A 23,443-nucleotide genomic window follows, 5' to 3' on the forward strand; every position below is an offset into this window, starting at 1 on the left:
CTAGTCACCCATGTGTGGGACTGCACAGAGACCACGAAGAAGATAAACAGGTTGCTTACCTGTAACTGATGATCTTTGAGTGGTCATCTGTGCAGTCACACACGCCCACCCAGCCTTCCCCGCTGCTGGCCTCTTGTAATCGTTGCTTAACTTGGTATAGTGTCAGTGCCAACGGCAGCTGGAAGAAACTGAGTGGAATGGGCGCTCTCCCCCTGCTCCAGGCATGCGCAGTCGCTGCCTGCTCCCCAGGGCGGGAGGAAAGCGCGCCAAAAGACGCTATAGGCGAGCTATTGGAGCTCCGAGGTGCGGATCCATTGCCTGCGGCAAGACCCATGTGTGTGACTGCACAGATGACCACTCGAAGATCATCAGTTACAGGTAAGCAACCTGTTTTTCTGGGAACCTACCTTTGATGAAAAATGGCAGCCCCATTCATGTAGTCCAGGGTTTAGTTTTGTATTGGTCACCTTGTGTTCAAATCCTAATTTATGGCACAATTTCACTCTTGGTGCATATCATTTGTCTGACTGCCTCTGTTTCTTCATCAATGTAATGGGAAGAATGATGTGCTTTGTCTACCTCACAGAGACTATATAAGAAGAGAAGTGAAATCGCACAATCTAATTGAACGGGTCTTATCAAAGTCAGCGCAGCCCCCCCTTGACACAAGCCCCCAGATGTGCACCCTTGTTGGTTCATGGTGCAGGTAGAAGTTGTACCCCATTTATTCCTTGTCTCTCTCCCAACGCCCAGGAGAGCTGTGCCCGTATCCTGCTGTACCGGGGAGCTAACAAAGAAATCAAGAACAACCATGGTCAGACAGCCTTCCAGGTGCGTGGTGAATGGGGTTTCAGAAAGAGTGAGGCATGTTGACCCCAACTTGAGCCTAAGATCCTATACTCAGTGCAGTAGCATATGTGCATACAGTGGTCCATGTGTTTAGGTCAGAATGTCCCACAATTTTGCAGGGACCAGGGTACATTTTTGTATATGTCTCACAAGGAAACAGGAGTGTAAACAGGCTCTCAACCATGGAGTGGCCTCCTAAACATTACAGTTCATTTGACATGGCTTCCAAAGGAGATAAGACAAGTTTATGATGGAGTGGTCCAGCAGTGGCTACTAAGCCTGGTGAGTAAAGGGAACCTTCCTATTCAGAGGCAATCAACCACTGAAATCCAGTGCTAGGAAGCAACATCAGGAAAAGCCTTGGCCTTTGTGCCCTGTTTGTTTGCCTTCCAGGGCAACTGGTTGGCCACCATGTGAAACAGAATGCTGAACTAAATGGACCACTGGTCCAATCCAGCAGGACTTCTCCTATGTTCTTATGACATTTCATGCTAGATTTTCTGGAGCCTGGGATCTGGTACAAAGATCCCTGCACACACACATGCACACCCACACACACACTTTATCCCCTTCTCCCAGCACTGCAAACTGTGTGTCTATGTGTGTGAAAAAGTGCCATCAAGTCACAGTCAACTTATGATCACCCTAGCAAGGGGCTTTCAAGACTAGTGAGAAGCAGAGGCAGGGCCAGCCCAAGAATGTCTTACACCCTAGGCAAGGCTAACGTCTGACACCTCCCCTCCTTGCACCGATAACGCCACCAAGTCACATGGGGGGCACCCAATTTGGCAGCCCCAGAAGGCCAGTACCCTAGGCAATCACCCAGTTTGCCTAATGGAACGGCCAGCCCTGAGCGAAGGTGGTTCACCATTGCCTTTCTCTGCAGAATCTTCCTTGTTGGTCTCCCTTTCAAATACCAACTGTGCTTAGCTTCCCAGAGGACACTAGCCTATACCATACTGTCTTCCCACAGTGCAGCATAGCCTTACCTTTATTGCACCATCGCAAGAGATATGATGAAGGGGGGAAGGAGAGATGTGAAAAGGATAGTGAGCTCTTTACCATCTCCTTGTATCTAATCTCAAGAGGCATCAGTAAAGCCCATGTGCCCCCTGCCCCACAGCTAACATAATTGTAAATGGGAGGCAGAAAGTGGCTCACAGGGCTGATATTCCTCATGACCAGTTCTGCTCCACTGGTACTGGATTGTTGGTTTTAGCTGCTATACTGCAAGCTGTTTTTTGCGGGAGTGGCCCAACTAAAGCAGAAGTCTGCAGTCAGCCTGCAAGATAATGCAAGGACGTTTCTGCCACAGGTTCAGGGTGACCATAGGCCAGCCCCTGCATAAATGTGGAAAGGGGAATCCTGCTACATTTACATGCATGTCTACACTTCCACACAAAAACAAGAGTTGAGGTGAAGCTTGATTTTTTTTGCAGAAAATGAAGCATGCCCAAGACTGGAGCTAAAGCTTGCACTCTCTCCCTCCTCCTATCACTGCTAAGAATGTAAAATATTAAACTTTTAATTGTTTATATATCACTGTAATCATTTAACTGGGCCTCAGGCAAGCCCAGTTGCCACAGAGAAATCCTTGGTGTCTTGTTGGTCTGTCAGCATATGGAGAAGGATTCATCTCTGACATTCATGTGTGTGTTTGTGTGTGTGTGTACGTGTGTGTGTGTGCGCGTTTGTCTTTGTATGCACATCTTCCTTCCACATTAGGTGGCGGTCATTGCAGGAAACTTTGAGCTGGGGGAGCTGATCAAGAGCCACCGGGACTCAGATGTAGGTGAGTGTGATGGTGGAGGGCAGGGGAAAGAACGTCGGTGCTATAAATGCAAACTGCAAATTGATTGAATTTGTCAAGGTTTCACTCACACACACACAAACTTGGGAACTGAGCTCTCTAAGTAGGCTAAGAAATTCTCAGAACTGACAAAATTACAATTCCCAGGGATTTTGGGGAGACGCCAAGATAGCTGAACCGGTTTAAAACCTGAGATTTCTCACAACATTAAAGGGTCTTTTCACATAGAGGTTTTCAAATGGTTTGGGTGCCCACTAAAAGTGGTATTCATTCATTCATTCATTCATTCATTCATTCATTCATTCATTCATTCATTCATTCATTCATTCATTCAGACTGATGAATCACTCAGTCCCTGAGGACTCAAGGCTCTGAGTGATGAACAACAACAGTAAAATACATACCATATCATGATAAAACAGTCCCAGCAGTTTAAAATTAATTAAAAACAACTCACAGATGGCATTAATAAGTTGAATTTCAGATTGTGCCACCGCAAGCTTCTTCATATCCAGGTTTTCTGTTTCTCATCCTTCATGGTTTGTTTGTCACTTCTTTCTGCTTTCTGAAATCAGCTTTCAAACATGGTCTGAGAAAGTGTGGAAAAATGATGAGCAAAACATGGAAAGACAGCAAATGGAAAGCCAAGATATAAGGAAGCTTGGACAAAAGCCACTACAGATCCAAACCCGAACCACAGGAAACCTTCCATGTGAAAAGACCTCATATCTGTATTAGAATTGCCAAGCCCCTCTACTGTTGTGGGGACTCCTCTCACATGCACACAAGTGACCCAGAATTGACGTCATTGCGCCAGGGATGCTCTAGGATCTATGGTAAAACTCTATGGTACCATAGAGTTTTACCACAAATCCTAGAGCATCCCCGGTGTGATGTGCCTGGTGTGATGATGGCACTTCTGGGTGACGTCATCCTGCAGGGCATGTTATACAACAATGGGGCTCTTCGGGGGCAGGGATCCCCCCCAGAGGCCTGCTCCATGCCAAATTGGAAGATTCCCTTCCCCAGCAGGAGCTTGGCAGCCCTAATCTGTATCCAGTGTCACATGTTTCTCTTTTTCCATGCTCCCATACCAACAACTTTGACCCAACTCTATACCCTTCCAAGATTTTCAGTCTCATCCTGGAAATGCACACATACACACACATGCTGTAATCTCACATCAGCTGTTCCTCCCTGGCCCCAAAGTCTGGTCCATGTCATGACATCCCCTCACAGATGCGCCCATAAATTGATTCTCTTCCATTTTCATTTCCTGCTATGTCACCTCCCCCTTTTCAGTCCCATTCCAGGAGACCCCGCAATACGCCAGCCGACGCCGGGACGGGTCTCAGAGCCTGACTGTGCCACACACCTTGCTACGGGCCAACAGTGATACCAGCATGAATCTCCCCGACTGGATGCTTTATGCCCCCCCATCCACACCATCTGCCACCGTGGCTGTACAAGGCCAGAAGATCACCACAGGGACCTTGCGTAGTTCCAGCAGCCCCCGTGGAGCTCGAAGCCGCTCTCCATCACGGGGACGCCATACAGATGAAGCCAAAAAGCAGCGAGGTCGGCCCAGGTACATTTAAGGCCTTCAGGCCTGACCCAGTTTGGGGAGGGGGTTTTAAGATTATCTGCATTCCAGAGTTGGAGATGTAAGTATGTGTCCTGAGGAGGGATCTAAATGATGTTCCATTTTAAGCAGGAACACACAGGAACGCAGTTGCTGCTGGCTTGGTGTCAGGGATGTGTGGCCTAATATACAAATGAGTTCCTGCTGGGCTTTTTCTACAAAAAAAAGCTCTGGAAACTGTCAGATTATGTTGTGTAAACCTGAGCAAGCTTGCAATCCATCTAATCTCAGCACACGTTCTTACTTTTCATCAGCTCTGCTACTCACTTTTGATAAGAGAAATTCACAGGTTAATGGGCTTTCTTGCATGTAGATGCTTAACAGTAAGCCCAGTGCTTGAAAACACATGTTCTGTGGGCACAGGTGATCCTGGAATGGCCTGGAAAATGTTTCAACATGTTTAGGAGTTTACAGTCAATGAATGAATCCTTCCTGTTTACACCTTAAATGCCAACCCAGGAGTTCCCTTGTAGTGTTCACTGGAAGACAGGACTTCTAGAATCTTTCTGAAAGAAGTGGGAATTATTGGGTTAAAATGAAGGGAGAAGAGACAGAGTTGGCTCAGGGCCAAATGACACCCGATATTGGAGAGCTGTAATCAGATCCCCTGATCTGAAATTAAGCATTAAAAAAACCTGGCTGCAGGGGGTGCTGATATGCATCAAGGATGTAACTGCTAGCAAAGGAGAGTAACTTTAGTGCTTCCCCTTATAGCGTTTCCTGAGTAAAAATGAGCCCACCTAGACCACTTTTAGGGGGGAAACCACCCAAACGACCCATTCCAGAAGGGGACATACGCAGTTGAAGAAATTTCCGGAAATAGGGGTAAGGGGAACAAAACCCTTTTGTCTGCACTGCAGACCTCCTCTGTATTCCCGTTGCGCCTTCTGAGGTTAAATTACGCACTGGGGGACCTGATGGTAGGATTATTGTTATCTCTCACCTCCCTTTTTTACTGCCCTGTCCCCTACATTTGTAACCCCATTTTTTCACTATGGCATGTCAGGCCTCAGGCAGTTTGAATTGTCTTAGATAGTTTGTGTTGGGGTTATTTTCCAGCTCTTGTTTATTGGGGGTCTTTGTTGTATGGTTGAATTGCTTTTCCTATTCTGAAATCTTCCATGAGCCTCAGCAAGAAGGCAAGCTATAAATGAAGAAGAAGAGGAGGAGGAGGGGTGAAATTCTAGCAGGAGCTCTTTGCATATTAGGCCATACACCCCTGATGTAGCCAATCCTCCAAGAGCTTACAAAAAAGAGCCTTGTAGCTCTTGGAGGATTGGCTACATTGGGGTGTGTGGCCTAAACTGCAAAGGAGCCCCTGCTAGAATTCTACCCCTGATGATGATGATGATGATGATGATGATGATGATGATGATGATGATGATGATGATATTGCTTGGCAGTCATAAATCCCACTTTCCTGTCTCTCTCTCTCTCGGCAGCTCCAGTGGCTACCAGAAGGAGTCAGCTGGAGGCAGCACACTGAGTAGCCGGGGGGTGAAGCGGAAACTCTATTCGGCTGTGCCTGGCCGCACGTTCATGGCGGTGAAACCGTACCAGGCCCAGGCCGAGGGTGAGCTCTCCATCAGCAAGGGCGAGAAGATCAAGGGTACGTTGATCTCTGTGCACACCCTTGGATTGGCCGGTGGTCCTCCCTGAGCCCAGGATGCAGGGGGCCTTTGTGGAAGACTGGTGGACTTAACAAAGGGGTTCTCCAACATGTTCATAACCATACCGCCACGTATGTTTCTGTGTGTATGTGTGTAAAGTGCTGTCAAGTCACAGCCAACTTATGGCAACCCCAGCATGGGGCTTTCGAGCCAAATGAGAAGCAGAGGTGGTTGCCCATTGCCTTCCTCTGCAGCCTTTCTTGGAGGCTCCCCCATCTAAGTACCAATTAGGGCTGACCCTGCTTAGCTTTTGAGATCTGACAAGATCAGGCTATACCATGCCACTTTCCAATTCTCCCAATACAAAGCGTATAGAGATAGTATCCCATTTTGTATCAGGCAGAGGAGAACTTTGGATTTGTGGGAAACGTTCTGTTGGAAGGGACAGGGAGAAGGAACTCCACCATGATATAAATTATTCTGCCAGTATAAAGAGTGGTTTCATATGCCTCCACATACTCCCTCTTCTGGCAGTGCAAGCTCTTGGTCATGAGTACCAGGTACCAGAAACTGCACCTATTGGGAGTGGGAGCTACCTTGAACATATGAACATATGAAGCTGCCTTATACTGAATCAGACCTTCAGTCCATCTAAGTCAGTATTGTCAACTCAGACTGGCAGTGGCTCTCCAGGGTCTCAAGCTGAGGTTTTTCACGCCTACTTGCCTGGACCCTTTTTAGTTGGAGATGCCGGGGATTGAACCTGGGACCTTCTGCTTACCAAGCAGATGCTCTACCACTGAGCCACCGTCCCTCCCCTTGAGCCACCGTCCCTCCTATTGAGCCACCGTCCCTCCCCTACCTTCAACAATCCCAGTCTCCATGTTCTATGAACAGGGACAGTATGTGCATTTTGCATGCATGTGCAGCTTTGATAACCATGAAGCAGAACCCTGGAATGTCCAGTGGTCTGTTTGCATGTACCAAAGCTGTAGGCACATGTAACGTATGCACTTTGGTACCACTCAGACAACACTGTGTCCATTCATATTGGGTCTATGCATGTTTACCTTTCCCTAGTACACATGGATATAATGCCTGAAATGGGCTACAGTTCCCAGTTGTACCAGTTGGGATGCAAAAAATGGAAGCAAATAGGCTCACTCAAGAGCCATGTGAGTTGCTCATGAAGGGTGTCAGGAAGGTCTTTGAATCTGTCTCTATCGGTAGGCTACCATCTACCTCACACTTTGAAGATCCTGGACTTAGCTGATGTATTTGGAATTGAGGGTCAGGACAATTGTGAGGTTTAGCTTATACATGTGTGTGTGTGTTTGTTGAACAGACTGGTTTTGTCTGGAGTGCTTTATGTGTGTACTGTCATTCTTATGTTGTTGGTTTATACATTCAAGTTTATGTCAGAGTAGAGTGGCCAGCTAAGAATTTTGGAAAACAAGAGTCCTTTTAAACTGCGGTCCTGATAAACTAAGATTGTTCTGTTCACCTGGAGACAGAGGTATGGTAATAGAAAGTCACTCTGCTATTGCCAAAGGTTTTGTATTGCTTTGTTGCCATGATGTTCTAGGGCTTGGTTGTACTCTAGACTGTGGTTCTTGCTTGCTTGTTTTTTGAGGACAACTACACTACCATTACAGCCTCCTTGTGGGAGAACACATTAGAAATTTCCTTCTGTACTTCCATGCAGTTATACTGAAAAGAGTTTAAAAAATCCTTCTGCCAGAAAATCTGAGGATCTACATGGCCCTTTTGATATCACACTACTGTAATCACTGATCTTCTGGGTTTTCCTGTCCAGAAAGAAAAATCCAGAAAGTGAATTACTACAATAGCACTATTCAGTGGCATGTAAATCCCTGGTTTTCAGTGTTGAATAAAAAGGTAAAGGTAGCCCCCTGTGCAAGCACCAGTCGTTTCTGACTCTAGGGTGACGTCGCATCACAACATTTTCATGGCAGACTTTTTATGGGGTGGTTTACCATTGGCTTCCCCTGTCATCTACACATTCCGCCCCCCCCCCCCAGCAAGCTAAGTACTCTACTCATTCTACCGACTCAGAAGGATGGAAGGTGGAGTCAACCTTGAGCCAGCTACCTGAACCCTGCTTCCACCAGTATCGAACTCAGGTTGTGAGCAGAGCTTGGATTGCAGTACTGCAGTTTACCACTCTGTGCCAGGGGGCTCTATTATGGGTTTTGATCCCAAAGCCAGAGATCAGGTTTTTAGAAGTTTTATTGAATAAATATAGGGCTTTTTTAAAGCAAGAACACAGTTCTGGCTGGCTTTGTGTCAGGGGTGTGTGGTTTAATATGCAAATGAGTTCCTGCTGGTAAAACAATGGTGATGTCAGGGGTTGTGACCTAATATGCAAATGAGTTCCTGCTAAATAAAAATTCTAGAAAGCACAAATATTTGGAGATAATCTACAAGCAGGTAAAATTGCAGAATACTTGTGAAAAGAAGAGATGAGATAGTTGCTGGCTACTCTTCGTTATAGCGTTTAAGCATCCCTTTCCCTAGGTTGTCGTCCTTTGTCAGAAAGCTTTCTGAGGTTTGTCTGAAGGAGATGCTAACGGCATAATGCAGAGCTGGATTCCAAGCACTGCATTTATCAGCTTTCCCTCTAGTTTGGGGTGTTTCCTTCTGTGCCAGTCAGAACTTGGGATACAATTCAAAATTTCCCTCCAGGATGGCTTGAGACTGGTAGGGTTTGCCAGCTCTGGACTACTTGGAGATTTGAGAGGCCAGTGTTTGGGGAGGGGAGGGGCCTTAGCTGAGTATAATACCATAGAGGCCACCTTCCAAAGATCTGATCTCTGTCACCTAGACATCAATTATAATAGTGGGAGATCTCCAGGCACCATTCTAGGTTGGCAACCCTAAAGACTAATCGCTTCCAAAGTAAAGATGATTAAAGACATTTTGCACTCTGTGCCAAAATCAGTGCCACAGGCAAACTGAAGAACTGGATCTGAATACATTATTGAGGTAATGCCAGGCTGACCAAATGGGGGGACTGCCCTGTTGATTTTAATTCTCCTCTGCTCTGCCCCATCCATCAGAATAAAAGCTTTGGCCTTCTTTCCTGGAATGTCACCTGGGATCTTATTGCCTGGTTCTAACAGATAAGCCTGTGTTATTCTGAAATCATATTCATGCATCCCTAACAGTTGTAAAAAAAAAAAAGGCTGCTTATAAGAATATTTATAAGGGTGTATTAATATTAATAGATACATTATAAAAACATAGTCAACTGTAGTTTAAAGGCCACTTTAAAAAAAGCGAAGCCACCGTCTTGGAAGACTCAGGGGGTGACACCCATCAAAGAGTAGGCAATGGTTATGTCATTACACAGTGTGGTCCTTTTCACAGTTGCTCCAGTCTATGCCCATTGCAATCAACATGTTTTAGACTGGAATAACTCTGCCTAGCATTGCCCTGCTAATCATAGGCAAAAGTTATTGTTTTCAAAGGATCCCAGCGGTTGATTAAATATTAAATCTTCACTTTCCTTGCCAATTGTTGTTCTATGTGGTTATGCGAATGTGACCTTTCAAAAAAGCTGCAAATAATTCAGCATATATGTCGTTATCTTCATAACGATGCCAAGATCTCAATAACCCAGATAGCTAGAGCTGAGATACTTTGTCAGTACAAATGATGGGGATTAAAAACAAACCAAAACAGCTCCCCCCTGCTCTTCTCAAGAATTGTTTTGATTTGGTTGAAGAATTTAGTATTAAAAGCACTAAACAAACTTGTGTCAGAAGAGATATTATTATTCCAGCGTGATTCCTTCATTCTGGTCACCCGTTGTGCAGGGCTTTTTTTGTAGCCGGAACTCATTTTCATATTAGGCCACACACCCCTGATGTAGCCAATCCTCCAGGAGCTTACAAGGCTCTTAATATAGGGCCTACAGAATTGGCTACAGCAGGGGTGTGTGACCTAAATGCAAAGGAGTTCCTGCTACAAAAGAAAGCCATGCCGATGTGAATAACTGCACTGGATTGCAGAAGGAAATGACTTTAAATTTGGTCTTCATTTTCATTCTGGAAAGACGTTCAGAACATCCTCTGTTATTTCGGTTGTTCTCTTAGGGACTATCTGAAAGTTCGCTCGGACCAGTTGTGGGCCACGGTCTTTTCTCTATAATATGTGTTTATACTTCTTCTTGGTGATCTGAGGAGTTTGAGGGGTGTCATATGCTTATTGAATCGTTATCCATGCCCTCCCATTGCTCATTGGGCTTTGTAGACTTTTGTCTTAAAGGAAGAAAAAGAAAGATGAAGGGGAATGCTAGATTATCTGAAAGCATAGCCTTTCAGAAACCTGCCTTCCACCACTGCCCCACCTAGCTCAGTATTGTTTCAGGCAGAGAAGTATCTTTCCCATCACCTGCTACTTAAGTTTGCCTCTCTTTTTTTTTAACACTGGTAGTGCCAAAGACACAATCTGGGACCTTCTGCATGCAAGGCATGTGCTTTGATAGCTGAGCCACAGCCTCTTCCCTGTAGATAAGGCCAGGAAATCTTCAGGTGTTTTTAAAAGATGGCACAGGAAAAATAGAAAAGCCTGTTCCACGGTATAGGGACCAGCACAGCTAAAATCGTTTTGCTTGTAAACTGAAGTCTCCATAGCAGAACCTGCCCAAACACAGTGGGGATCTGAACCCTTAAGGTAGGGTTGGAAAATACCTGGAGACTTCGAGGATGGATCCAGGAGAGGGTGGGGTTTGGGGAGGGGAGAGGCCTCAGCAGGGTACAATGCCATAGAGTTCACCCTTCTAAGTAGCCGTTTTCTCCAGGGGATCTGATCTCTGCCAGCTGGAGATCAGTTGTAAAAGTGGGAGACCTCCATGTCCCACCTCGAGGCTGGCAACTCTGTGGTTTAAGGCAAGATTCTAGGAGCATGGCCTTTTAAAAACTAGCTATGCACTCTTAAATTCTGTTGCTACTCTGTAGACTGTGTTCCTCATAGGAGAAGAAAGGAACAAGGTGTGAGGTTGAGAGCTTTATTAGATCTTCTAGATCCCTATGCATTTCACTGAATTCTTCACTAAACGTTTCGCCAAGTGCTTCATCAGGGGATCTTGCATAAAAATTTCTTTGACTCCCACTTTGTTCAAGTTTTTATACAAGATCCCCTGACGAAGCACTTAGCGAAACGTGTAGTGATCTAGAAGATCTAATAAACCTCTCAACCTTGCACCTTGTTCCTTTTTTCTCCTACCCACTGGTGCAGTCTTATCTTCTTCATTTGGGGTTACCAACCTCCAGGTGGTGACTGAAGATCTCCAGCTATTACAACTGATCTCCAGGTGACAGAGATCAGTTCAGACAAGAAACAAAAAAGGGGAGAGGGGCCCAACCCAAGATATAGCTATGATATATGAGGGTCAAGCTGTCAAAATAAATTATTACAAAAAACAAATATTCTGGTGCACACTTTAGCAAAAGATAAAATAGGTTAAGAAATGGTCGAAATATCAGACTCTTAAAACTTTTTACACACAGAGATAATAATTATACATATACAGTTGATGGATATATCTTATGACCAATAGACCATAAGTGTTTTGGTCCCCTAGGGCCCTCCTCAGGGCCTTTATGATATTAGTATTATAAAACAACATACATCCAGGAATAAATATATGAAAAAAAGATTTTATTTAATGCTTTTAAATCTCCTTTTTGATAATTCCAGAAAGCAGCACTTTGATAATTCCAGAAAGCAACATTTTGACAGCTTGACCCTCATATATCATAGACAGAGATTAGTTCACCTGAAGAAAATGGCCACTTTGGAAGATGGAATTCTATGGCACTGAAGTCCCTCCCCTCCCCGAATCCTGCTCTTCTCAGGCTCCACCCCCACAATCTCCAGCTATTTCCCACCCAGAGCTGACAACCCTCTCATTAGAGCCAGTGCTGGTAGGGTAGCACAGTAGCTAAGTGGCTGAGCTACAAATCAGGCAGTCCCTGCTTCATATTATCTCATCTCTGCCTTGAACTCATTAAGTTGCCTTAGGCAGCCTGATCAGTCTCAGCTCCCAGCTAGGATTTGTAGATAGTAATACTGGCATCACAGGATTGTTGTTCCAATTAGTTAATGGGTTGGATCTGACCAGTTTTTCTGCTGGTAAAAAAGAAATGAGGGATCCCTTCTGCCCATCCAAAAAGGTTAGGCCAGGTATCATGGGACCATCATGGACGGAAGCCATGTGTGATCGAGGGTGTAGCGAGGTAAAGAACTGGGCAGGAATGAGTAGGAAAGCAGGCTGGATCCAACCAAATATAGCATTCAAATGCTAAGTATTATTACATCAGTTCAGATATAACATAAGTCATGGTTTACCTCGGTGGTGGAAAGTACATATTGACATATAAAGCTGCCTTCTACTGAATCAGACCCTCGGTCCATCAAAGTCAGTATTGTCTACTCAGACTGGCAGCAGCTCTCCAGGGTCTCAAACTGAGGTTTTTCATACCTACTTGCCTGGACTCTTTTTAGTTAGAGATGCCAGGGATTGAACCTGGGACCTTCTGCTTACCAAGCAGATGCTCTACCACTGAGTCACTGTTCCTTCCCTATCAAGTTGTAGCCAACTCATAGTGACCCCATGGAGCTTTCAAGGCAAGAGACAAATAGAGGTGGTTAGCCATTGCCTGCCTCTGTGCAACAGTCATGGACTTCCTTGGTGGTCTCCCATCCAAGTACTTACCAGAGCTGACCCTGCTTAGCTTCTGAGATCTGACAAGATCAGATGAGTTGGCCCATCCAGGGCAGGGCGATTAACTGTAGTTAATTTCTGAAGCCAGAATTCAGCTTGCAGGTGATTCTTCAGCTCCTGGATTGTCTCAGCAAATGCTTGTCTCCGTTCTTTTCCTCACCCCCCACCCCCCCCATAATCCCAGCACTGCAGCTAAGGTGATGTTTGGGGACAAACCAAAATGAAGCTAGGTTGTCTGCATTGATACATCTCACAAAAAACATAGTTAACACTAACTGTAGTTAATGAACCCATTTCCAACTGTTGTTCCAAGTCCTTGTTGCAACATACCCTACCTGACCACAATTAGCAGAATGGTCTATGTGGAAAGGATCACACTAACCATAGACAGCACAAGCCCTGGTTTTGTGTGAAGGCTGGAACAAGCTGGTCTCATTGAGGAAACCCTGGGTTAGCATTTGGCCCACGGTCAATCAGCAAATTGCATGGCTTTGGAGGATTTGAACTTTGTTCTCCCACGCCACACAATACCTGAATAAATGATGACCCTTAAAATGGTGGCCGCTCTCAGGCCCTAGCATGTTCATGCCCCTAATCACGCCCTTTTCCTTTGCAGTGCTGAGTGTCGGGGAAGGTGGCTTCTGGGAGGGACAGATCAAGAACCGTGTCGGCTGGTTCCCCTCAGACTGTGTGGAGGAAGTGGCCAATAAGTCACAGGAAGGGAAACAAGGTAGGTGTTCCAGACACTTCTTCTCTTCCCCATAAGATCGCCAATCTCCAGGTGGGGTTTTCAGGTCTCCCAGAATTACAACTGATCTCCAGATTAAAGAGAGCAGTTCCCTTGGAGAAAAATGGCTGTTTTGAAGGGTGGGCTGTATGACATTATACCAGATGGAGGGCCTTCCCAAACCCCTCCCTCCCTCCCCACCCACCCCCAGTCTCCAGAAATTTCCCAACCCAAAGTTGGCAACCCTACTTTCCCATCCCTTACCAGTTCCATTCTCCTCACAGGCCTCTTTCATTCCCGCTCGCATCCAGAGTTGCCAATATTTCCCTCCCCTTCAGCATCGTTAGTACTTAGCTTCTGAGATCTGACGAGATTGGGCTTGCCTGGGCTATCCAGGTCAGGGCGACAAACTGTATTCTTAATGAACAGGGTTAAGTTCCCCCCATAAATAGAGTTTCTTTTCAAAATCTGAGATTTTCTAGAAAACTGTGTGAATGCAAGGCCCTATACCAGCTGCATATGCTTTTCTCCACTCTTATTTCCCTACTGCTGTCACAATCCTTTCTTATGAAAATAATCTGCGACCAGACCCATACAACTCAGGAGAGCCAGAGTGATTTAAATTGGGCATATTTCATTTGGTGGCCTAATTGTGTATTCCACTTGCAGGAAGCCACTTTGTATTGCTTCAGGATTCGTCTTCCAACCAACCTCCTTGTTTTTGTGTTATTCCTTTCCTGCTACTTTGATTTTACCCCTTTCATCCTCCCAGCTACCTTTTCCCACTCTGGCCCCAGCAAATCCCACTGGCGTGCCAACAACTCCAATGATCTTGTGCTGCCACTCAGTGGCTGCTGGGGGAAACACCAGGAAGTTCAGGAGGGCCCAAAGTCAAAAGGAAATGTTAATAAAAAATGCCCCCCATTCTGATCACCCATCCCCTGCTTTGCCTTTCAGAGAGCCGCAGCGACAAAGCCAAACGGCTCTTCCGACACTACACAGTGGGCTCCTATGACAGCTTTGATGCCCCCAGGTGAGCAAATGATCCAAAAGAGTTAGGCAGTATCCACAATGGCATGCAAGGAATGGTTGTGTGGCTGCACAAAGGTGCAAACGTGCGCAACAGTCCTGGCGTGTGAAAAGCATAAAAATCCCCATTTCTTCTGGTGGAATCTTGCATGTATTTTTATTGCTCCTGAGTGCAAGTGTGTTGCTTATCAGGGCTCATTCATAAAGACTGCTAGAAGTCGTTGCTGAGTTTTTCTGTCCACTAGAAGGAGAGAAATTCCAGAATAGTGTCTTTGGGTCAGGCACAGAGCAAATCAATGGGTAGGATCCAGCCAGCTTTTTTACTCAGTTTCTTCCAATTCTTCTCTTTACAACCGTTCCCAACTCATGTGGCTTTTGTCCATGCAGGGCCAGTGATCTCCCAGCGTAGTCCTTTTTCATAGTCAAAAGGGATCCCTCTTGCCTTTTTTACCAGTGGAAAAACGGGTTGGGCCCCCAGCCACTGTGTTCACTTTCAAACAGAGCAGAACCGTTGTAAGGGCAATCCATTTTGCTATTTAGAAGATAGTCTAAGAGCAAAATACCTGTAGTAGTATTTAGCTAATTGCTGATCATTTACTTACTTTAAAACTGGATTCTCTTACAATTCTTTTTTGTCATTACTGTCACCATAATTCCAGCGCTTCAGTTGTGGTTTATTGAAGCTGTGATTTATTGTATTTTTCTTTCTTTCCTCTCTGATGTTATTCTTTAATCTTTCTGCTGTCCCATAGAGGGCAGCCACAGTTTGAAACAGAATGTTGGAAGAATTTACTTGCAACTCTAGAAAACTTTCTCTGAAAAGACTTAATGAATGAAATTTTGACTCATGCTCAGAATCTAAGCACTTTGTGAATTGAAAAGGAATTGGCCTTGGATTATTTTCTCATGGTTTCGGGTACTTTGCGGTTTGGTCACATTCTTGAGTTATCTAAAATAGTTGTCCTAAAAGACATTATGATGCTATGCAGCTTGCTTGTGGTTCTCAGCAGTCTAATTTATGTCTGATTTATGCTATTGTCCAGAACCAAATTAGTTGTGGTGTTTTATTCTGATTCTATAATTTAGGGGGAGGTATTTGTGTATTTCTTGCATTGTGTCGGGATGAATTAGATGACCCTGGGTGTCCCTTCTAATATGATTCTATTATTTGGTCTTCTCAAATTTATGGATTCTGTGGGCTCTGTTGGTTGAATCTTAATCTGATACTTCACTAGTGATTATTTGTTTTATTTAGAGAATTTCTGTGCCACCTCTCTAGCACAGTCAAAACAAAAAGCCTTCAGTGTTGTTAACAAGGGAAAACACAGCCAGAGCATAAAGACAACATAAAACATTCATCAAGTCAAGATCAGTCTCATAAAACAGTTCTCAGTTTAGAAGCAGACTATATAAATGATGTTAAAAGATCAAATCCTTAATGAAAAGGGTTACTAAAAAGAATCCTTTTGACCTGGCACCTAAAAAAAGAGTAAGGGAAGAGGGTATTCCGCAGGTAATGTGCCATCACTGCAAACGCCCTGTCTTGACTCTCCATTCTCTTCACTTCTGTAGCAGGCAAATACAAAGAGAAGGGCTTGTGAGGAAGATCTCAGCTGGTGGTTTTTGTAGTACAGCTCGTTTGCAGGGCTGACTCTATAACAAGGCAAGCTGAAGCATTCACTTCAGGCAGCAACATTTGAGAGGTGTTGTCATCATGCCCTTCACCAGCCAGCCAGCTGTCTACTTGTCATCCATTTGACTGCCATCCAGGGCTTTTGTTTTGTAGCAGGAACTCCTTTGCATAATAGGCCACACATCCCTGATGTAGCCAATCCTCCAAGAGCTTCCAGGACTCTTAGTAAAGGGCCTACGGTAAGCTCCAGTATCGCACCCCTGGTCAAAAAACACCTAGGACTAGATTCTGGGCCATGATCTGAAGGGTTTTCCAGTTTTCTGCAATGCATCCCCAACCCCAAACACTGCTATGTCCCAAGGTGTGGTCTGAAGACACATGCTCCAGTATGCTTGCTGAAGCTAAGCTGGTCTGGGTCTGATCACCAGCTGGGTGAAGCAGTCCTACTACAGACACTACCTTGACCTCCATGATGGAAGAAAGATGTGATAAGTACTGAAAGTATCACCTGCACTAACACTCCCCATTCATATAATCAGTAATCCTTATAGCAAGGCCTGTAACGTAAGCAGGGCTTTTTTGAAGCAGGAACTCCTTTGCATTTCAGGCCACCCCCCTTGATTTAGCCAATCCTCCAAGAGCTTACAGTAGGCCCTGTAATAAGAGTCCTGTAAGCTCTTGGAGGATTGGCTACATCAGGGGTGTATGGCCCAATATGCAAAGGAGTTCTTGCTACACAAAAAGACCTGAATGAAGCTTGTAGTGCAAGAGGAGGTGGAAAAGGCAACTGAGGCTTAGAAATAGCAGCTTGCCTGGGGACCTGGCTTAGGTAACGAAGGTAACTCTTGCTGTTTAAACCTAACTTGCAGCAATTACAGACACATTGAGGGCAGATCTGTTTTAAAAAGCACAAAGTGTAGTTCAGGGGACTCGAACCTTAACTTCCTTGCTATACTCATCTTTGCAGTCCTTCTTCTCCACCACTTTGCTCTCAGCTAGCTCAGCTAGGGGAGCAAAGTGCCTGTGAAGAAAGGTATAGGGAAGAATTCTTCACCCTTCACCCGCATAGGGCAGCTTCTGTGAGAGCTCTCTCAGCCCCACCTACCTCACAGGGTGTCTGTTGTGGGGGAGGAAGATAAAGGAGATTGTGAGCTGCTCTGAGACTCTGAAATTCGGAGTGGAGGGTGGATATATATCCAATATCTTCTTCTTCTTCCTCCTCCTCCTCATTACAGCCCTTGTCAAACATGGCTTTTGTCCATGCAGACCCCATGGTCTCCAGCATGGCCTCCTTGGTGACTAATGGGGACCCCTTCCTCTCTTTGAACTCAGTGGAAAAGCTGATTGGATTTCACCCTTAAACTGATTAGATTTCACCCTTAAACTGGGAGCTTCTTGCTACTTCTGAGGGCCAACAATACAAGACACTGGGAGGTATATTTTGTAAAACATACATGCAGTACTCTGCTTCAAATCAGAGGAGACGTGGGTTAATTTTTCCCACCACCTGCACACGGTTTTGCAGATCGTAACTAACATCCCCTCCCTCTGCTATTAAGAAAAAGACAGGGAGAGAGAGTATTTGTCTTAATGGGGAACAAGGAATGGTTCCAGTCAGTAGAACTGCACATAGCCAAAGGTTACTGCACATAACCGAGGGTTAAGTTGCCTTTCCCCCATCCACTGAGGCCCCAGTCTGAATCAGGGCTCCAGGCAACTGCTATTTCTCATTAAAATCCTCAGGAAGATCTGTATGTGGAACATGTCTAGTTTGGCTCGGAACCCCCTGTACTTGCAAAGTCTGGGGCAAGAACATTAAGGGACTTGGCCGGGCTTTCCATGTGACTTTTTCAAAATCTGGCAAGCTGCAGCTTCATCAAGCTCTGGACCGCACAGCAGTCACTGTGTACCGGAAGGCCAGCCTTCTCCCCCCTCCCCGCTAGAAAGTTCCTAGTGCATGGGGAAATGCCCTTCTGTTCTAAGGCCACAGATGTCTGCTGCTCAGAGACTGGCAAATATGCTTTCACTTCTGTTTCGTACACATGGAAGAGGCCAATTTTTCAGCTCGCTTATTAGATTAATTATGGTAGCACCCTCTGCTTCCAAATCTAGTGACATGAATCATTTAAGCAGCACTTACAATGCCCAAAGTGCTTTATTATCTTTACCTTGATTAGCCTTGTCCTCGCAAGAAGCGGGCAAGAGACAGACGAGGAAGCCAAGTGAGACTGGACCAGAGGCTTCCCCAGTTCAACCACTCTGCCAGCCATTGCTTGATGCTTGCACTTATCTCAGCAATTCCTATCCCACTGTACCTGCGTACTCCTCTTAGAGAATCCCAAGGATCTTGGATCTTCTTCACACTAATCTCTTGAGGTGGCTATCCCTGCCAACCTTAAATTCAACAGCCTCAGTCTTCTACTTCCTTCCAAAGTCCTCAGGACCCTGATTCCTCCCCCACCCCACCCCCCAGCTGTTTGTTCAAATCCCCTGGAATCACTCCCTGCCCTGAAACCGTAGTTTTTCTTCCTTTCACATTTTTCCTCTCTTTGCAGCACCCAGGCAAAAGTAGCCCTCTCTAGCACTCTAGCCAAGCCCCTTGTCCTTACTTTGGAAACTGTGGATTTCTCTGAGCCATTTTTACCAGGAACTAAAATGCCCTTCCCTGTCTTCAGCAGGACTGGTTAGGAAATAAAGGCAGGCACAATGAGTACCTACCTTTCTCTCCACCCCCGGGTTTAACTCCCTTTAGGGGAGGGTACCAGGGCAGGCCCTTCCCTAGCCCTGCAGGCCCAATCCATAGCCTCCACTCCCCACAGCTGCATTTCAGGGTCAGGAATTTCATCCTGATGGGTAGTTCAGCCCTCTGTTCTGTTGCCTGGAGGAACAGACCAGCAGCCGCAGCACCATTCTCCTATTCTTGGCATTCCCAGTGGTTCACAGACTCTACTTTAGTTATTAAGCCAGGATTTGCCTAACACAGAAACAGACGCTGAGTAGAAAGCGTTATGATAATAAAAAGCCCAGTTGTCCTTGCCAAAGATGTGAATTTTCTTTGCGTTCACAATTTGTCTCTTGCAAATAGGTTCAGCAGGTTTTTTATATACTGCAATGACCTGCAACCCCCTTTTTAAAAACCAAAGATAATGGGGTGAGGGTGCACACATCAAACAACAATACCTTTCTCATACTTGTCTTTCAACTCTCTACCCTCCGACTTAAGCTTCTTGAAATAGGGGTATTTGTACCTCTGTTTGTAACCCGCGTTTATAGCATTCTGTGTAAAATAGCCAGGAGATCCTAAGATTGTCTGGCAGCCAGGTTTAGCTCTTTCAGCATTATGCATCACTAAGTGGTGAGCTAGACTTGTTTTTAAGGCTAGAGAGCTAGTTTCAGAGGTGGTTTGCCATTGCCTGCCTCTGTGTCACAACCCTGGTATTCCTTGGAGGTCAACCTTCCAAATACTAACCAACCCTGCTTTGCTTCCAGGATCTGATGAGATTGTCTATTCTGGGCGACCAGCTACAGGCCCACTGTGTTATGATGTTGGCTTGGGGGCACTGTCTGGTAGACATCAACTGCCCTCAACTTATATGGCTTGTTTAAAGCCAAGATATGCTGTGGCAACCTGCCTGTCTCATTGCACCCTATGTCTCCCTTTCCTGAGGGATTCTAGCCCCGTCCCAACAATACCAAATTCTGCCTTCTTTCTTGCCCTAGGTGTCATGGATAACTCAGCATTACTTCACCTCCTGGGGTTCCACCCCCTTCTTCTGTCACCTTTCTAGAGTTTCTTGCCAATGACCATGAACCCAACCCGTTGTCCTCCATAGCTCAACTTGGGGGCCCCTCCCCCACTGCCCTGGATCCTTTCGTTTGGTTCTCCCTCCCCAACAGACCCAGTTATTCCGGGCGTCTGCAGCCGCGATGCTCCGATTCGCACTGCGCTGTATTCCATGTGTTCGGCAAACGTCCTTGAGCTTCACAAGCAAGCAGCGTATCCAGGACTGGGCTGGTTTCGGGGGGCTTTTTGAATCTGGAAACTGGGACTGCTTGACCCCGAGGTCTTGGCAGAGGTGCTGCGGGACCTGAGCGGCCCCTTGAGCAAGCACGTTCCTCCTGCTTTGCACCATAGGGCTTGCACAATTTCTGGGCAGCAAGTGGCTGGATTGGCTCAGAATTCCTTGGAGCATTGGACCTTTGCCCCCCCCCCCACGCCAGCTGGTGAAGATGGGACATATCAGAGCACCAGCTGCCACATGAGCCAGTCGAGTAGCGCCATGGGGCCAGATGTGGCTGGGTGAGTGGGGTGGGTTCTAGAAAAGCCGAGAGGGAAGTGTATATGCATGGGGGGGAAGGGGGTTGTGAAGGGTCATGAGCGTCTGGGAGTTGGAGATTCCAAAAGGGAGCATCTCCAGTGGTCTTTCTTGTTGGCAGTACGGATCTCTTCAGCAATGTCTTCATTTATTTATTTATTTGATTTTTCACCCGCCCTTCCTGTAGAACAGGCTCAGGGCAGGTTAAGAGTTAAGCACCTTCATCTGCTTCTGTAATGGGAATGTATTTGAAGAGTGGTAGCAGTGAGAGTGGGGTAACGTGGGGTCAGGTGACGGGGAGAAGAATCTCCAGCCCTGAAACTCAAGGAAAAAATGTAAGGGTGAATGCAAGAATTGAGGAGAGCTGCAGAGGAAAGTGCATTTGTGTGTCTGTGGACGAGGGGGGGCGGGAAAGATAATATAGCCGTTCTGAGTGCTTGTGCGCTTTACTGTACAATGGGGCTCTGCATTGCTACTTCACCCCCGCCGATGAAAGATTATTGAGGTCTGTGCAAACTGGGAGACAGAAAAAGGACTTCTATGCATTTTGTGTTTTGTCTCATTTATCTAGTAGAGGGGGTAAAGTCGTTTTATACCAACTGTTGTTGGTGGCTTCCGCACAGTGTTAGCAAGAGACAGCAGGTTCCCTTGGTGGAAATTCTTAATGATCTCTTGTGAATCACCTCTGGCCGTGGCTTAGGGTCTGGCTGTAAGTTTGCAAGGACAAACATGCATCTGGACTGAGCCCTACATGAGGAAACACATCTTGGTATGGGGGAGGGCCATCCAAAGCAGAAAAATTGCCAGGGCTGAAAGAGTTAAGCACCTTCTCTCTTTCTCTCTGTCTCTCTCTGTGCCCACCCCTCTTCCTCAGCCTTTCAGCTCAAAATGGCTTTGTCCCAAATCTGCTTTTCATTTTATATACCTAGGACGATCCATGACATACATTGGTGTTTCATGTGTCATTTGTTCATAATAGTATTAGAGAAATGATACCCATTAATATGTTGGTTGCGGGTGTATGTATTACTGGCTTTGTGCTGGCATGCATGTTCTGTATGTGTTAGACAAATGTATGTCACATACGCCTATCAACCAGCATGTAATATAATTGGATTGCAAAGGGGTAGCTGTGTTGGTCTGTTGTCGCAAAATAAGACAAAAGTCTAGTGGCACCATAAAGACTGACAGCATTTATGAGCTTTCATGAATCGCCACTCACTTCTTCAGATACGAGTGAAAGTCCAACTGAGAAGCCTTCTTATGTGGCATGGCAGGTTATAAGAATAATTCTTAGTGTGATTTCCATGCATATCTGCAAAAATGAGCAGTGACTCATGAAAGTTCTTATTCAAATAAATGTTGTTAGGAAGTCCAGGGTCACTGTGAAGAGACAGGCAATGGCAAACCACCTCTATTCGTCTCTTGCCTTAAAAACCCTATAGGGTTGCCGTAAGACAGCTGCAGTTTGACAGCACTTTACACAGTCTTTAAGGTGCCACTGGGCTAAAGTGCAGTGTAACAAAGCAGACCAGCAGAGGTCTTTCTCCAGACCAACAACTGGAACCACAGAACTGTGTACACTTTAATGTTCTGCAGAAATCTTGGTCAAAATGCACCAAGAGGTACTGTGTTTATCAGTTTGGCAGCATTTTGCTTCAGCCAACTTCTCCCAAAATGTCCCACAGGAGTTTGTTTCCAACTAAGTGTCGTTTAGGTCCAGGGTGCTGGTACCTCATAACACTTGCATTAAACCAGGGGTGGCCAAACTTGCTCATTTTAAGAGCCACATAGAATAAACATCAGATGTTTGAGAGATGCAAGGAAGGCAAATAGATGGGGCAAAGGGGGAGGGAGGGAGGAAGGGAGAGGTGGAAAGAAAGCAACGTTAATTTTATATGCATTCTCCAAGCCATTGGATTGCTTGGCTTGGAGAAGTGATTTAAAGATATAAATGCCTTCCCCAAGCTGGCTGCTGGTGCAGTGGGGACTTCAAGAGCCACATGTGGCTCCCGAGCCGATTTAGCCACCCCTGCATTAAACCCAAGCTTGCTCTAGGTACCTGCGTCTGCCCATTCTGCCTGCTAAGACTTCTGTGGATCGTCAACAAATGCATGCCCATACCTAGGCAAAGAAATTGTTTCCCTCGTTTTATTGCTCTGGGACTCTTGTCGATACATGTAAAGGTAAACTTTTTGCGCAGCCTTCCAAATTAAGTCCACGCACTTTACTAACCTGTGTGTTGCGTCTTTCAAAAAGAAGCAGTTTCTGTAAAATTCCGCACGGCCACCTGGAAGAAACTGGGAATCTGCTTACTTTTGTATATTGAATATTCATCGTCTGTGGAAGAGTCACATTCTGTGAGACAGGAAGCGCAGCTTTGCAGCTAGAATAGTAACAGGAGGAGGACCATATTGTGGTTTGGCAAGTGAAATTTAACCATCTCTGCAAGGCTGATTTACGTGTCCCCTTGAATTCACTGGGGCTTATTCCTAAATCAGCTGGCATAGCACATGTAGCCCACGGCTGCAAACTCTGTACGCTACTTCCTTTACAAATAAATCTCATCCAGCCAATTGGTACTGAGTTCCAAGTCAACAGTCTCTTGAGTTAGGGCTGTAGGGCTGCAATCCAGCCTACATTTAATTTGGGAGTAAATCCCATGGGTGATAGTGGGAGAGCATGACTTACACAGAATGAAGGGTAGATTCAGACAGCTAGTTATGCCGTATATGCATGCAATGCGATCTAGGATGTGATAGGCTCTGACTCTGGAATTTTGACAGGCTGCCAGAATTATATGTGCAGAAAACCTAAGTGTCAGGAGAATCTTTTTGCACTTTGCCCTGTCCTTGCTCCATTCTGTAGAGTTCTTTAAAAATACCTGGTTCCTTCCTTGCATGGATGTGGCAGGCAGAGGTGCTTGACCCTGGATCCCAAGTTTATCTATTCACATCAGCTGATTGGCTGTTACCAGGGCTTTTTTGGAGCAGGAACGCACAGGAACGCAGTTCTGGCTGGCTTGGTGTCTGGGGGTGTGGCCTAATATGCAAAATGAGCTCCTGCTGGGCTTCTT

The 23,443-nt window shown here is 45.7% G+C and overlaps 1 protein-coding gene across 5 annotated transcripts in view; it reads left to right on the forward strand.

The window, feature by feature from the left end:
• SHANK1 (SH3 and multiple ankyrin repeat domains 1) overlaps window positions 1-23,443 on the forward strand; it is a 112,128-nt gene that overhangs the window by 58,715 nt on the left and 29,970 nt on the right. For all 5 annotated transcript variants that reach the window (XR_009556228.1, XR_009556229.1, XM_060255691.1 and 2 more), the window contains 6 exons: window positions 754-831; window positions 2,575-2,641; window positions 3,962-4,247; window positions 5,744-5,910; window positions 13,279-13,392; window positions 14,347-14,422. Coding sequence is in view for 3 of the 5 variants with exons in the window: in XM_060255691.1 (XP_060111674.1) it covers window positions 754-831; window positions 2,575-2,641; window positions 3,962-4,247; window positions 5,744-5,910; window positions 13,279-13,392; window positions 14,347-14,422 (788 nt within the window). In the remaining 2 variants the exon portion in view is untranslated. The remainder of the gene's footprint in view (window positions 1-753; window positions 832-2,574; window positions 2,642-3,961; window positions 4,248-5,743; window positions 5,911-13,278; window positions 13,393-14,346; window positions 14,423-23,443) is intronic.

The sequence above is a fragment of the Heteronotia binoei genome, chromosome 15, assembly GCF_032191835.1.
Source record: "Heteronotia binoei isolate CCM8104 ecotype False Entrance Well chromosome 15, APGP_CSIRO_Hbin_v1, whole genome shotgun sequence".
NCBI classification, from domain to species: Eukaryota; Metazoa; Chordata; class Lepidosauria; order Squamata; family Gekkonidae; genus Heteronotia; species Heteronotia binoei.